The 16284-nt window shown below is 37.4% G+C and overlaps 1 protein-coding gene across 2 annotated transcripts in view; it reads right to left on the reverse strand.

Annotated features, from left to right (window-relative positions):
* The window catches only part of CPED1 (cadherin like and PC-esterase domain containing 1), a 281289-nt gene that overhangs the window by 202592 nt on the left and 62413 nt on the right, over positions 1 to 16284 (reverse strand). For both annotated transcript variants that reach the window (XM_036328853.1, XM_036328852.1), the window contains 2 exons: positions 13410 to 13516; positions 3325 to 3400 (listed from right to left, as the gene is read on the reverse strand). In XM_036328853.1, the coding sequence (XP_036184746.1) occupies positions 3325 to 3400; positions 13410 to 13516 (183 nt within the window). The remainder of the gene's footprint in view (positions 1 to 3324; positions 3401 to 13409; positions 13517 to 16284) is intronic.

Consider the following 16284-nt stretch of genomic DNA (forward strand, 5'->3'; position numbering starts at 1 on the left):
TCTGCATCTGGCCCAAACTCCGTGTGTCCTGCCGCCCGTGGAGGGTCCCAGCTGTGTTTAACCGGTATGATCATCCATCCTTTCTTAGCATCCTTAATTCTCTCTGCCGCCTAAGCTAAAATCTGGGACAACGCATCCGTGTGGGGAAAGGCACTGGGGAACCTCAGAATTATTGATCATTGCCAAACACTGTGTTTTTATAGATAAGAGACATGAAGCACAACCAGGCTGGAAATCTGGCTCAGAATTGTCCATTTATTAAGCCTCAGAGTGAAGCTTCTTAGGTAATCTCTCAAACTGTGGAGATACACTTCTCCATGTACCTGTCACATTTCTGCACATTTTGCAAACAGAGGCACTGACCACCTTTGCTCTGGACTATCTTTTCAAAGACAGCTAGATAGCAGATAGCTTTGAAATATAAAGATCGTGTCTCCCTCCTGAGAAAAGAGAAGGTTTTGTCCAATATAACAAAACTAATGTCTCCCTTTGGGGCAAAGGGCAGACATGCTCGCTGCCCGTTATAGAACAGGCAAACTCCCTAAGCTAGGAGCTCCTCTCTTGAACCACAAACCACTAAGTTTACAAGTGTCAGCTGTCTTCTTCACATCGCCCGATGGGGACTGGGCTCAGTGAACCGGGACAAATGCTGATAGCCTGACCGCAGCCACTGCTGTAAATTATAGAGTCATTTTTCTCTGAGTCAGGAGCCTCCTGTCTCCTGCCAGCACTCCTGACTTGTGAGCTTGGAAGCGAGAAGAAATCTCAGACCCTTCATACTTTTTGACAGAAACCTAAAATTTCAGTGATAGTAAGTCATATAAAAAGAAAAATAATACTAAGCACTAAGAGGCCTGTTGCTTGATTTTTCAAATCTAGGGTGATTAGGTTACCATTTTTTAAGCATTATGTGTTAGGGATACTACGTAATATTTTATATTCTTCAAACCAAATTATATATATACACACACATATTACTTACTTTATTTTTAAAATTTCATTTATGAAATGATTACATTATCCTCACCCAACAGCAACCTGAAGTTAAGTCACATAGCTAATAGGTGGCAGAGCCAAAATCTCTGGCTTCAAAATTTTGTTCTGCCTTCCTCCAAATAAAACACAGCTGAAAATGGCATGGGCCATCTCGGTTTTAAACGAAATGGCTAAAGTGTGTCATATTGCGTTTAGTTTGACAATCTTACCTTTTTAATAGAACTACTGTAGATGTTTAGGCGCTGGCATGTTGCTATCTAATATGCATTCAATATTAAATATTCAGTATTCGGAACAGATACAATGTCATTAATACTGAGTTTACATTATATACTATATAGTCACAGGAAAAGTCTACCACAAAAGCTGTTCTTTATAAAGTTTAAATCATACAACCATATTCTTTTAAAGCTACACAGCTAAGAAAACATGACAGGAGAAATAATTCCATTTAAAAAGCTATATATCCCATGAACTATCTTGTTAGTCATGAAGATAAATAGAAAATAACACACTAGACAGAGTGGAGAAAGGACATATATCGAGAACTTACAAATGTTCTTAAGAATAAAAAATGTTTGCCCAGCCTGTGTGGCTCAGTGGTTGAGCATCTACCTATGAACCAGGAGGTCGTGGTTTGATTCCCAATCAGGGCACATACCCGGGTTGCGGGCTCGATCCCTAGTGTGAGGTATGTCCAGGGGGCAGCCCATCAATGATTATCTCTCATCATTGGTATTTCTATCTCTTTCTCCCTCTCTCTTCCTCTCTGAAATCAATAAAAATATATTTTAAAAAAAGAATAAAAATGTTTAAAGCAAAAGAGGAAAACGTCTTAATTTTATGAAAGCAAAAAAATATATAAACTTATAAACTGGTAATCCATTTCTGGCTAAAAATGCACTTTCATCCCTATGATTCTATGTTGCTAATTCTAACACTAAAGAAACGTAATGTTCTGAGTCAACCATTTTGAAATGTAAATAGCAAAAACAACAAAACCTTAAAAATCTGTAGGCAATTTTCAAAATCCAAACAATATTTTTTCAAATTGTTTTAACTGTATTTCCAAATTTATTAGTAACGTATTAATGGAAGTAATTATTTTACTTATGCCTCACATTCCTTTAAAAAAAAATAAAGAACCTATCCAGCGGATGTTTACAAAAACAAAACAAATTTAGAGACTATGGAGTCAGTTATAATTGTGATTTAAGAGAGTAACTAAAGAACCAAGTTTATGTAGCTCTCATTTATTTTAGACAAGTATCTTAAATTAAAAGGTTAAGTGCTGATGCACTTTTATTTATTTTAATCCTTGGTGTATAACAGTAGTAGTATAAGTGGGACATACCAATGTGGTTAATGTTTGGTGTGAAAGCAGAAACCCCATGGAAGAGGCGATGGGTTAAGCAGTGGTGAGCAAACTGTGGCTCGCGAGCCACATGCAGCTCTTTGGTCCCTTGAGTGTGGCTCATCCACAAAATACCGACTTCTGGGCATGGGCCACGAAGTTTCAATCGCAGTGTACGTGCGCACCGCACATGGTATTTTGTGGAAGAGCCACACTCAAGGGACCAAAGAGCCGCATGTGGCCCGTGAGCCGCAGTTTGCCGACCACTGGGTTAAGGTATTATTTTTCTGATTCCATTTGGACAAAAATTAATTTTAAAATAATTAAAGCTATGTAGGTCTAAATTTTAATTATATAATAAAATATTTTCTAGGGGCATAGCCATTAAACATTAAATGGATTTTAAACAAGAAATATGAAGAACACTTTCATTGATGAGCTTTATAGGAGACTATAATTTCATCTATGAAGACATATAACATCTGATGTTATTTTCCCACTCAGGGAATCTATGAGAAAATGAGATGGTGATTTTCATCCTACATTTCTAATGTTGTCAAGACATAGAATTTACTCAGTCAGCATCTTGTCTTAAACACACAAATTGAGAAGATTTCAAAAAGAAGAAACACATTAATCGTGAAGGCATTTTTTTTTAATTTCAAGTTTTATATAATTAAGAAGTGCTATAATAATTGCTTTTAAAATAAAGAAGAAAATGTATCAAAAGAAAACATATATGAAGAAAAGGAATATTTATCTAGAAAGAAAGAAGGCAAAACTGAAAGAAAGAATATTAATGTTACACTTGTATTACTTATTATAGAGGTCTTTCCATTGGTAAAACCTCGTGGATTCTGGAAGATTTATGATCATGAAATTGGTGGACAAAGGAGCTCATATATCAGATGCTGTCTCCTACAATGCCTACATATTTCACATGTTTATGCATAAGGAAGCAAAGGAAAGCTTACCTGGAAATCTTTGAATTATTTGACATAAGCCTTCCTTTCTGCAAAGTTGATGCTGTATTTCTGGTAATATGTTTACCTGAAAGGAATGAAAAAGATTCTAGTGAGCTGGGCATTCATAAATGCTCGGGCAAAGGGAATGCCATCCACACCCTGCCCTCAGCCTCTGCAAGTCAACATTTAGATCCAGAATAAAGATTGGTCTATTTGGTAACATAAAATTAAAACCTGGCCCTTAGAAATCTTCAAAATATTTGGGAATACTTTTGAAAACCTTGATTTATTTCAAAGCCATGATATTTGCTAGAAATAAAAGGGAATACTATGTCCTTATGGCAAACAGGGCAACACAAATAACTTCATAGTTTCAAATTTAGCTTTGGCAAAAAAAATCGTACTAAGCATAACATACCTCAAAGTAAGTCAACTACAGTGCAACGTTCCAAGGTCCCTCTGTGATTTCAATCACAGACAGTGGAAATTCAGTGCTAAACCTATTTCAAAACTCCATCCCTACTTTTCACGTCGTACTTCAGGGCATTATGCTCCCAAATATAAAGCCCAGCTATCATAAAACTCTACTTTAACAAAAATTTCTTCTTAAAAAGCCTCATACATATGATCACAAATTCAAATATGTACTTTAACTTGAAAAGGTACAAACAAGCTAATTCTCTCCCCTCCTGAATTTACAGATTGGCTAGCTAGCTATTATCAACAAAATCTCAAACATAATTCCAAATATGGTAAAGCCTTCTTAAAGCCAACAGAAAGATAAGTGTAAATTACTTTGAATATCCGATTCATTTTGAACAATTATCGGTTACTCTCAAACTCACTCACTCTACTAAAATGCTGGAGTTTCTCTACTTGGTCTTGCTGGCGTGATTAGATGAGAGGAACGCAGTTGCAGTTGGAGAAAAGCGAGGGAACCAGGGACAAGGCTTGTGGTCCCACTTCTCCCACCCAACGGAATAACCTTGAGTCCATCACTTGGCTTCTCTTCCTCCCTCTCTCAGGTTGTAAAATAAAGCAGTTAGAGCCTTGGGTCTTTAAGTTCCACTTCTGCTCTTAGATAGTATCAACCCAATAATTCAATCATAGTTCTAGTTTTGTTTTGAAATGTATTTGTATTGACTTCAGAGAGGAAGGGGGAGGAAGACAGAGATATAAACATCAATAATGAGAGAAAATCATTGATCGGCTGCCTCCTGCTGGCCCCCTACCAGGGACCATGCCCACAACCCCGCATGTGCTCTTGACCAGAATAAAACTCAGGACCCTTCAGTCCTCAGGCCAACGCTCCATCCACTGAGCCAAACCAGCTAGGGCTTATTTTGTTTTTTAATGGTTCATTAAGAAAAGCACCTTAAGCTTTGAAACAATGCATCAGTTATTCTCCAACCATCGCAATCCTGTTACCTCCTCTTCATTTATTCAGTAAAATGCAAACTTCAGCCCAGGTCATCTATGAATGAAGCCAGACTGCAGCAGAACCCACTCTGTGAAATCTGCACCAGCAACATTCCTAAACGCTCCATTTGAAAGTCTACAGAGATACCAAAATCTGAGCCGCTTATGTTCTTACTGCACTGGGAGCTGAGAAAAGGCTGTACATATAGTGCTTGATAGGCTTTAGAGATCTACATTTCTTAAATTCCAAATATGACAATTCAGAGACTAAATGTAGGGGGGGAAAGGGTTTCATAAAATCCGGAAGTTTTCCATTCAGAATTCCTCAAGCAGGCTGGAGGTCAGGGACAGAGCACTGCAAAAATATGGAAAATTCATACCAAATGTTTGAGGTGTTTTGGTTGTTTTTTCTTAAGCTAACATATAAAAGCATCTATAGATGTGAAAAGCTTCTAAAGGCAATACACTTGAGCCATTTTCCCCCACAACAGGCAAAATGACTGGGCTGCTATTGACTAAATAAAATCTTTCACAATAGAAGGACCCAGAAAGAGAGCCAGCATTAGGGAAGTGACATGAAAGATTATGTACTGGCACAGGTCCGGCTTCAGACCTTCTCCCACTGCTTGATGGGCTCAGAGCAAATGTGCTGTTATTGCAAATGCTTAAAGCAGCGGTTCTCAACCTGTGGGTCGCAACCCCTTTGGCGGCCGAACAACCCTTTCACAGGGGTCGCCTAAGACCATCCTGCATATCAGATATTTACATTACGATTCATAACAGTAGCAACATTACAGTTATGAAGTAGCAACGAAAAGAATTTTATGGTTGGGTCACAACATGAGGAACTGTATTTAAAGGGCCAGAAGGTTGAGAACCACTGGCTTAAAGCATCCTTGGTGCCATCGTCTGCTACAAACAGGATGGAACAGAAGCCTTGGTAACATGAGTTACAAAACTCATGGGCCAAAAAGCTTTGTGTAGATGCTGCAAAGATAGTGCACAGCGTGCACAGCCTTCACATAGAAGGTACTTTGCTGTGTCTCATCAGAGAGATGACTTTTCGTTTGAGGCCTTGGATCAGAAGGATGAGCTGACTCAGGTCAACAAAGCACTTGCTTCAGAAACTCAGAGCCAAGCCAAGCCAAGTAACTACTCACCCCTCCCGCCTTCGATTTTCCCAGCCCTCACCCAGTGACCTCTTCCCATGCTCTTTCCTCCAAAGTAAATCTTTGGAGTTCAGAGTCACAGCAGATGACATACTCATGGTGACACGTGACACCAGAAACATCATCTCCATTCTAATCTGGAACTGAGCACCAAACTAAGCCGTTAACCTGAATGACTCAGCACAAAGAAATAAACATAGGGTCACGCGGCTATGGCAAATCATCTGCATGACACATATTGTAACTTTTTAATTGCTAAACCTAACAACGTTTTTCTGTATCTAGTGCTTTATATTCTTATTTTTTTTATGTACATCATAAAATTTATGATTTGCATCCCGGTATCAACTGGAACATCATCAAAGAAGTTTTTACTGGGTTAGCTAACTTTTATAAGATGAGCTTCTCCAGCTTCAGACTGCAATAAATATTTTTATCAGGCTTTATTTTGGGGGAAGCTCACCCACTGCCCCCACATATGCACACAACCTCCCCATTATGAGCACCCCCCACCCTTCGAGTGGTGATTTTGTTACAATGATCAATCTATACTGACACATCCTAATCACCCAAATAGTCATTTCTATACCCATTTTGTACTGGGTTTGAATGCTTTACAAATGTGTGTGTGTGTGTGTGTGTGTGTGTGTTTATAGACCGCTGTTCTGATATTTTCCTTAGCATAAAATCTTTCATATCTTTGAAAGAATTAGAATGAATATAAAATGATAATGACATTTGAGCCTGGGACATTTCTGAGATCAAATTGGGACAAAGGAAATGTGCATTTATTTTTTTAAATATATTTTTATTGATTTCAGAGAGGAAAGGAGAGGAAGAGAGAGATAGAAACATCAATGCTGAGAGAGAATCATTGACTGGCTGCCTCCTGCACGCCCCCTACTGGGGATCAAATCCTAGTGCCCTTGACCTGAATCAAACCCCAGGACCCTTCAGTCCACAGGCTACACTCTATCCACTGAGCCAAAGCGGCTAGGGTGGAAATGTGCATTTAAAAAGATTTCAGTCTCAACATATCTTCTACAACCATAATCAGTGGTAATCTGTATCTAAATTATTTTTATTACATATATTATCAGAATCAAAAAATCATTCTTAGTTGAAACCTTTAATTAATAAGTGCAACAGTATAATATTAACTATAAACAAAAGTAAAAAAACTAACACTACAGTAACTCATTAAGGAGAACAGGCATTTAAATGTAGACTATTTATAAAGTGTAAGAAAACATCCAAGTAATAAAAAATTTTTAGTCACTTGGGAACAATGAAGAGTACATACACTTCATATTGTATCTTAGAAACTCCTTTTTTTCAGTAGATCTGTATAGACTTTCATTCCTTTTATTTTATCAAAAATAGGATCTCTGAAAGCTGTTCAGTATCATCCATAAGGAAAAGAATTAATGACAAGAAGAGAAGCAACTAATCAAAGAAAAAAAGTCCCTTTATCCCCCAAGTTTCTAACACACAATTATTCCATCAAATTCACCTGAAAATGTCCTTGCATGCCTTAACAGAAGAGCCCTTTCAGTAGTTCTCAGCGCTCCACGTAGTACTAAAAACAGCATCCTGGTTTTAGGGGCTGCTAATCCCACAAACATTTAGAGCTAGAAATCAATCCCTCATCTCAGGAAATACTAGAACCTGTCTGTTAGAGGTGAGATGCAGCCCTAGTTACTAAATTTAATGCTACCCCAACTAGTGGACCTCACTTCACTTTCAGCCACATATGGACCACAGTTTTAAATTTATGTGACTCTCTTCCTGACTAGAGCGACTCCTGACCATTCATTTTCTATAACAGATCTATGATCATTTTCATTAAGCACTTAAATTCCAAACCTCTGACATGTAATTTTAATTTGAGCAGATGCCCTTTCTTTTTCACTTTACAGTCTCTGACAATCCCACAACATCATCAAGCAATTTGAAACAACTGTTTTGTTATTTTTTTCTTTATTGTTGAAAATATTACAGATGTTCCACTTTCTTTTTCCCCCTCACCCTACCCAGGTCTTCACCGCATTATTGCCTGTGTCCATGGGCAATGCATATATGCATACAAATTCTGTGGTTAATCTCTTCCCACCTCCTCTCATCCCTCTGAGATTCATCAGTCTGTTCCATGCTTCCATGCCTCTGGATCTATTTTGTTCATCCGTTTATTTTGTTCATTATATTCCACATTTAAGTGTGATCCTGTGATATTTGTCTTTCTCTATCTGGCTTATTTGCCTTCCCAGAATCTCCAGGTCTCTCCATGCTGTCTCAAAGGTAAGAGATGCTTCTTTTATACAGCTGCATAGTATTCTATGGTGTAAATGTATCACAGCTTTCTTATCCACTCATCTACTGATGGGCACTTGGGCTGTTTCCAGATTTTAGCTATTGTAAATAACACTGCTATGAACATAGGGATACATATATTCTTTCTGATTGGTGTCTTGGGATGCTTAGAATATATTTCTAGAAGTGGAATAACTAAATCAAATAGCAGTTCCATTTTTAGTTTTTTGAGGAAACTCCATACTGTTTTCCATTGTGGCTGCACCAGTAGTATACTAGGGTTCTTTTTTCTCCACACCCTTGCCAGCACTTGTTGTTTCTTGATTTGTTTTGATTTGCATCTCTCTGATGATTAGTAATGTTGAACATTTTTTCATATGTCTCTTGGCGATCTGTATGTCTGCTTTGGAGAAGTGTCTATTTAGGTCCTTTGCTCATTTTTTAATTAGATTGTTTATCTTCCTTTTGTTGAGTTGTATGACTTCTTTATATATTTTGGAGACTAACCCCTTAGACTATATATCATTGGAAAATATATTCTCCCATACAGTGGATTCCCTTTTCATTTTGAGGATGGGTTTTTTTGCTGTGCAGAAGATTTTTAGTTTGATGTAGTCCCATTTGTTTATTTTTTCCTTTGTTTCTATTGCCCAAGGAGATGTATAGGTGAAAATTCTGCCACATGAGATGTCTGAGATTTTGTTGTCTATATTTTCTTCTAGGATTTTTATGGTTTCACTACTTGCATTTAAGTTTTTTATCCATTTTGAGTTTATTCTTGTGTATGGTGTAAGTTGATTATCTAGTTTCATTTTTTTTGCATATACCTGTACAATTTACTCAACACTATTTATTGAAGAGACTGTCTGTACTCCACTAAATGCTCTTGCCTCCTTTGTTAATTGAGTGTAGTGGCTTGGGTCAATTTCTGGGTTCTCTGTTCCATTAAATTGATCCTTATGCCTGTTCTTGTGCCAGTACCAGGCTGTATTGATTACAATGGGCTTATAGTATAACTAGAGGCCCGTTGCAGGAAGATTCCTGCAAGAATAGCGCTTTCTCGGGCCTATTCCTGAAAAAATAGGGCTTCCTGAGACTGGAGCGAAGCAGAGAAGGGAGTGAAGCCCACCGAGGTGGAATTCGCTCCCTTCTCCTCCGCCTCGCTCCCTCCCTTCCCTGCCGCCTCGCTCCCTCCCTTCCCCGCTGCCTCGCTCCCTCCCTTCTCCACCACCGCGGCTCCCTCCCTTCACCGCTTCACCCTCGGCTCCCTCCCTTCCCCGCTGCCTTGACTCGTGCACGTCAAAGGGCGGGGGTCCTTTAGCCCAGCCTGAGGCCGCTCGGAGTCTGGGACCCCTTGCTCCTTACTGCCCACCTGCTGGCTCCTTATCATTCGGCTCGCTGCTCCTTAGCACTATTGCAGAGGCGGGAGAGGCTCCCCAGCCATGGGTCTGGCTTCTGGCTGAGTGGTGCTCCCCCTGAGGGAGCGTACTGACCACCAGGGGGCAGATTCTCAACACATGAGCTGCCCCCTGGTGGTCAGTGCGCAACATAATGACTGGTCATTCTGGTCGTTCCACTGTAACGGTCACTTAGGCTTTTATTATATAGATCTCATATCCGGTATTGTAATCCCTCCAGCTTTGTTCTTCTTTCTGAATTTTGCAGCAGCTATTTGGGGTCTTTTTTGGTTCCATATAAATTTTTGCAGAGTTATGATTTGTCAATGGCTAACTTTCTCTATATTGTTCTAGATCTGTGAAATATGCCATTGGTATTTTAATAAGGATTGTGTTGAATCCATAGATTGGATGGACATTTTAATGATGTTAATTTTTCCATGAATATGGAATATGCTTCCATTTGTTTATATCTTCCTTTATTTCTTTTTTTCAATGTCCTGTAGTTTTCTGAATACAGGTCTTTTACTTCCTTGATTAAGTTTATTACAAGGATCATATATTTTTTTGTTGCAATGGCAAAAAGGATTGTTTATTGTTGTTTGGTTTGGTTTGGTTTGGTTTGGTTTGGTTTGGTTTTTCTCTCTGGGAGTTCATTATTGGTGAATAAAAATGCCATTGATTTCTGGATGTTGATTTTGTATCCTGCTACTTGCCTAATTCATTTTTTAAATCTATTAGTTTTTCGGTGGAATCTTTAGGGTTTTCTATGTACAATATCATGTCACCTGCAACTAATAACAGTTTTACTTTCTCCTTTCCAATATGGATGCCTTTTTTTTCTTGTCTGATCCCTGTGGCTAGGACTTCTAGTACTATGTTGAATAAAAGTGGTGAAAGTGAGCATCCCAGTCTTGTACCTGCTTTTAGTTTTGCCCATTAAGTATGATGTTAGCTGCAGGTTTTTCTTATATGGACTTTATTATGTTGAGGTATGATCTCTCTATTCCCACTTCACCAAGATTTTTTATAAAAAATGGTTGCTAGATTTTGTTGAATGCTTTTTCTGCATCTATTGACCTGATCATGTGATTTTATCTTTAATCTTGTTTATGTGATGTATCACATTTATTGATTTGCAAATATTATACCAGCCTTGTATCCCTGAAACAAATACCACTTGGTCATGGTGTCTGATCTTTTTAGTACATTGCTAGATCCAATTTGCTAATATTTTGTTGAGGATTTTAGCAACTCTGTTCATCAGGAAAATTGGCCTATAATTTTCTCTCTTTGTAGTGTCATTATCTGGTTTCAAAATTAGAATAATGCTGACCACATAAAAAGAGCTAGGAAGTCCTCCTTCCTCTTGAATTTTTTGGTAAGTTTTAATATTTATGTTTACATAAATTATGGCTCATGAAGCTTCAAATTATTTATGTTCCCAAGTAACAGTTATATAACATATATCATTTATAATTTTTGTATTCTTTAAGTATATTCATTAGCATATGCTGTAAGTGCAGTGGCTAAACACCTTTTTAGAAAGGTTCTGTAGTGATATGGTAAAGAAAACAGAATTTGAAGTCAGACTGTCTGAATTTGAATCCTCTTTGCTTCATTTATGATCCGTGATTTTCTTAACCTCTATGTGCTTAGTCTCCTAAAATGTAAACAATGGACATAAATAAATATGGAAGCACTTTGAATGGTGTCTGGTACCAATGGGAAGCCTTGGCAAGAGATTGGAGGGTGGGAGTGGAGACAGTTTGGACACTTATCTTCCAAGCTTCCTCTTTGCAGAACTATGATTTGTCAATAGCTAACTTTCCCCATGTTTATAGTTCCTCTCTTATAGCTCCCCCACTGACCTCTCTTTCTTGGTTCCAGCTCTCATTAGGTTCTGCTACACCATTCCTTCTTCATACCCTTCCTCAGAACAGAGCTGGGGGAAATGTTATGATGTTGCTGGTTTCTTTGTGTCTCTAATTTTTGTTTCTCTTATTCTGCCAAAACCACTATAAATAGCTCCTTTATTAATTTCCCTTCAGTTATATCCTTTTGAGTACGGCATTTGTCTCCTGCTGGGAGGTGTGTTACACAAAGAAAATATTGTAAACTTACATTTTTCATTGTGACAACGGTGAGCAGGATAAATTTCAGGGGCAAAATATTTGCTTCAGAAAAATTAGTGAAGAGGATTCAGCAATAATCTTGGTAAAATATGGTGATTGCCTGGCTAGGGTAAAGGTAGTAAGTACTGATATATCTGAGAAATATTGAGCAGTAAAATATTTGAGAAATATTTAGATTTCATTGTATTAGTGATTGATAGAATGCAGATGACAAAGAAGAAGAGCTCAGAGGTGAAGGCCAAGTTTCTATGTCAGGAAATTACAGAGGACTTGATCATGTTTATGACCAACAGAACAGAAGTTCTGCAAAGCTTGTAAATGCAAGTACAGAGTAAATTTACTGGGGAAAACAATGAGTTGGTTTTCTCCATGTTGAGTTTGAGGTGTCTGTGGGACATAGAGTGGAGATGATAATCAGACCTGGAGATGTACAGGCAAGCCCAAAGCCTGGTAGAGTGCTTTGAATTTTAGATGTAGATTTGGGAATCATCAAGTACAAATGGCAGTTAAAACTTTGGGAGTGGTGTTAGGGAACACAGGCATTTAAGAATGGGCAGAGGAAAGGTAGCTATAAAAAAGAAAGAGAGAAGAAATAGTAAAAAATCCTATTCAATAAAAGGCTAATATGCAAATCAACCGAACAGCAGAATGACCAGTCGCTATGACATGCACTGACCACCAGGGGGCAGACACTCAATGCAGGAGCTGCCCCCTGGTGGTCAGTGCGCTCCCACAGGGGGAGAGCCGCTCAGCCAGAAGCCAGCTGACAGCTGGCGAGCTCAGCAGGGGTGGCGGGAGCCTCAGCTGCTCCCGTGGCAGCCTAAGGATGTCCAACTGACGGCCTAATGATGTCCATCAGTTGGACATCTCCCGAGGGCTCCCAGACTGAGAAAGGGCACAGGCCAGGCTGAGGGACCTCCCCCCTCCAGTGCACGAATGTCGTGCACCAGGCCTCTAGTATATAAGAAGAACCAAAACAATGTGCTCAGTCCAAAGGCCAAGGGAGTCAAGAGTCAGAAATAGAGAGGAGTTATCAAGACTGTCAGTTTCAGAAATATCAAGTGATCAGGATTACTACTACAATACTATTTTACTACTGAAAACAGCTATTAGTTTTGACACTTTTTTTTTTTCAGAGACTTGTTATAGGTACCAAATAGAGCATATTTCCAGCACAGTGACCAAACACATTATTGGGCATTTGATAAATGTTCGTTAACTTTTCTAAAAGCAATACAAAAATTCACACAAAGTAAGCAGTAGAGATCGAATGTCAATTTTAAAAGTTAATAAAAAATTGTATAAATTTTATTATAATTCAGGATACCACTTTAACTTTGAAAAAGTTAAAACAGTGATCTAGAGAATAAAGACTTGACTACTTTGGATAAACATGTGGCCAGGGTAAGCAACAGCCCAGAGGCTACAGACTTCTCAATCAAGTTTTGGGTCCTGCTAGGTAGTCGCTGGCATTGAGGGGGATTCTATCAAACAAAATTGGTGAACCTTTTATGGTAAAGTGTATAAGGCATAACCATTGGAACTCTCTCCAAACATGTAATGGATCTAATGGTGAAACTTTTTTGAACATTATTGAACAAGAGATGCTGGTGCTAATACCTATAGGACTAATATAATCTGTGCATGTGTGAAAATATATTTACCTTTTGATGTAAACTTAACTGGCACATATCTTCCTTGGATATGCAGGGATTTCCAGCAGCTTTCCTAGAAGACAGGCAAATGAGCAGATCCCAAGAGCCCAAATCACCTAATAGCAAAAAGCATTGAAAAAAAATGATCAGATTTTTTAAAGGCAGCATTTACTTCTTTAGATTAAAGAATATAATTATTTTGGTCCTAAAACACAGGCAACAATGAGTCTGATTATATTTAAAAGTCAATATTCAAAATGACTAAAGTTCAACTTTTCTAATTTAGCAGACCTAACATTTTTATATTTAGTATTGTACCCTAGGAAAATTCAATTTTCTGAAGCAATATCAAAACATTTCTTAAAAAATAACTAAAATTAAAATATAATAAATTTACAAAGCCTCATTTGGAAATTGGGAGGAAAGAAGACTATAAAGTTATTTTAAGATAGGAGATAGTTGCAAAATCAAATAATGATCAGTCAAAACACTAGATATTTAGTTTTGGGCTTCAGTAACACCATTACTTTTCATAGGTCTTAAACATCAAATATACTTTCATAAGATTTCTTACAGAGAAAATATTGTAGTAGGCAGAAAATAAAATTCAATGAAAAATTTAAGACACAGGTTTTGTCCAAAATAAATTTGTAGTTTAGTTATAGACAGCACAGAGTTAGATCAAAATACAGAGTAAAACATGGACCAAAGCACATGATATTTCATTTATTTCACCAAGGACAAAGTCCTTTGTCAATAAATCTTAGTAACTTACCAAAATAATCTCAGAAGAATACAGTTTTGCATAATGTTTAAACATTTAAAAGTATACATTTGCCAAAAAGATTTACATTTGCATATATTTCACTTATTCTCTTTGATTTATTTATATAAATTTTTATCAATATGCCTTACATAAAATTGATGCTTTAAAAACATTTGCCAAATTAATGAATGAATAACTAGCCCATGATAGGGTAGTAAACACATTTCTTCAGAGATGGTATACAAATGGGTAAACCAAAAATAACCAGAAAAGATTATGTATAAAAGAATTAATATTATTAGGGAAACTTCCCTATTTTGGATGGAAATCCAGTTTAAAAAATTAAGCAATTTCTGTACACATGATCTTTTGTTGACCTCTTGTGACATAATGCTCCTTTGAGTAACTACTTATGCCAGACCTCACAAGTCATTTCCCACAATAAGTGTTAGTGGTCTCTAAAAGGAAGATAACCAATGTCTCCAAATCTTATCTTTTAATAATTTCCCAGAAGGCCCTGGCCAGTGTGACTCAGTTGGTTGAGCACTGTCCTGTGCACTGAAAGGTTGCCAGTTCAATTCCTGGTCAGGGCACATGTCCAGGTTGCAGGCCTGATCCCCAGTTTGGGGGAGGGGGGGAGCAGGAGGCAGCCAATTGATGTTTCTCTCTCACATCGATATTTCTCTCTCTCTCTCTTCTTCTCTCTATAAAAAATATTTTAAAAAATAAATAAAAATATATGTTTTTAATTCCCAGAAAAAATGTCTCACTTGAGAGCCTTATACTTTCAAAGAAGGGCTTTATAGAAAAAAAAAAGAAAGATTAATAAGGAAGTGTGAGCTGTGACAAGTAGGAATGAAATTTCACTCTTCACTAATCAAGTCTTTTACAAGTTGAGCAGCTCTGTGCTGTCTGGACTATTGGTTCCTCTGTAATTGTTCTGTTTCTAGAAGAGAAACCTCCCTGTCTAACAAAAGTTGATCCAGGCAGTTGAGCTCAAGTTAACATATGAGCTCTTATCCTAGAAATTCTCTGTTTGCTTGTTGTATCCCAAAACTCTGAAAGATACACAAGAGTTCAAAGGACAAGGAGAAATGGTGCTGAGATTTGGGGATGAGTGAAATCTCTCCATGTAATTGCTATCAGGCCTTAGGCTTGAAGGGTCTACCCTGTTCCACTCACCCTCATTTTAAAGAAACTACAAGCATATTCCATTAGCCCAATCTGAATACGCCAATGATTCCAATACTTTAAATGTGCATCTGGCATTTAAAAAATCTTTATTGATTTCAGAGAGGAAGGGAGAGGGAAAGAGATAGACGCATCAATAATGAGAGAGAATCATTGATTGGCTGCCTCCTGCACGCCCTCTACTGGGATCAAGCCCAAGACCCCGGCATGTACCCTGACCTGGGCGCTCAACCACTGAACCACACTGGCCAGGCCATCTGGCATTTTCAACCAAAACCTTTGATGTGGATTCAAACGGAAAAACATAAAGACTGTTTCATTCAATATTATTTCTAGCCCAAGAAACATTATAAACCTAGAAGAAATGTCCTGTCTTAATATACTCAACTAAATATTTTAAGAAGATATGAATATGCAAAGAAAGAACTTCAAATTATGGACTCTATTGTTTGGGTGTTAAAAACAGAGTACATTTTTTATATTCCCCTTTCACTACCCAAGGCACACGCACAATTTCTCAATTTGATAGAAAAAAATATTAAGCCATAAATGTTTAAAAATGGAAGACACCTTTAAATAATTCAACACATTCAATTTATCAAGAACCTCCTATGAACAGAACATTGTACTAGAAATATGAAAGTAACTAGCAAAAAGAAAAAGAAAAAGAAAGAGCAATAACTGCCTTCAGCAATCTACTTGAAGGATCTAAACATTAAAAAGAATTTAGAATAACTTCTAAAGCATCACATAGTTTTTGAGGCTCATAAGAGTTACCCATCATCTCTTGAAAATATTTAATTAATATTTAAAATTCAAGATGAATATTTTAAAAATACACTATAGCATATAAATTTTACTGTAAAATGAATAAAGTAAAACTGAAGTTTTCAAGTCATCTCTTTATACTTCTTACCTAATTCTTGC

Source organism: Myotis myotis, unplaced genomic scaffold, assembly GCF_014108235.1.
Source record: "Myotis myotis isolate mMyoMyo1 unplaced genomic scaffold, mMyoMyo1.p scaffold_m19_p_11, whole genome shotgun sequence".
NCBI lineage: Eukaryota > Metazoa > Chordata > Mammalia > Chiroptera > Vespertilionidae > Myotis > Myotis myotis.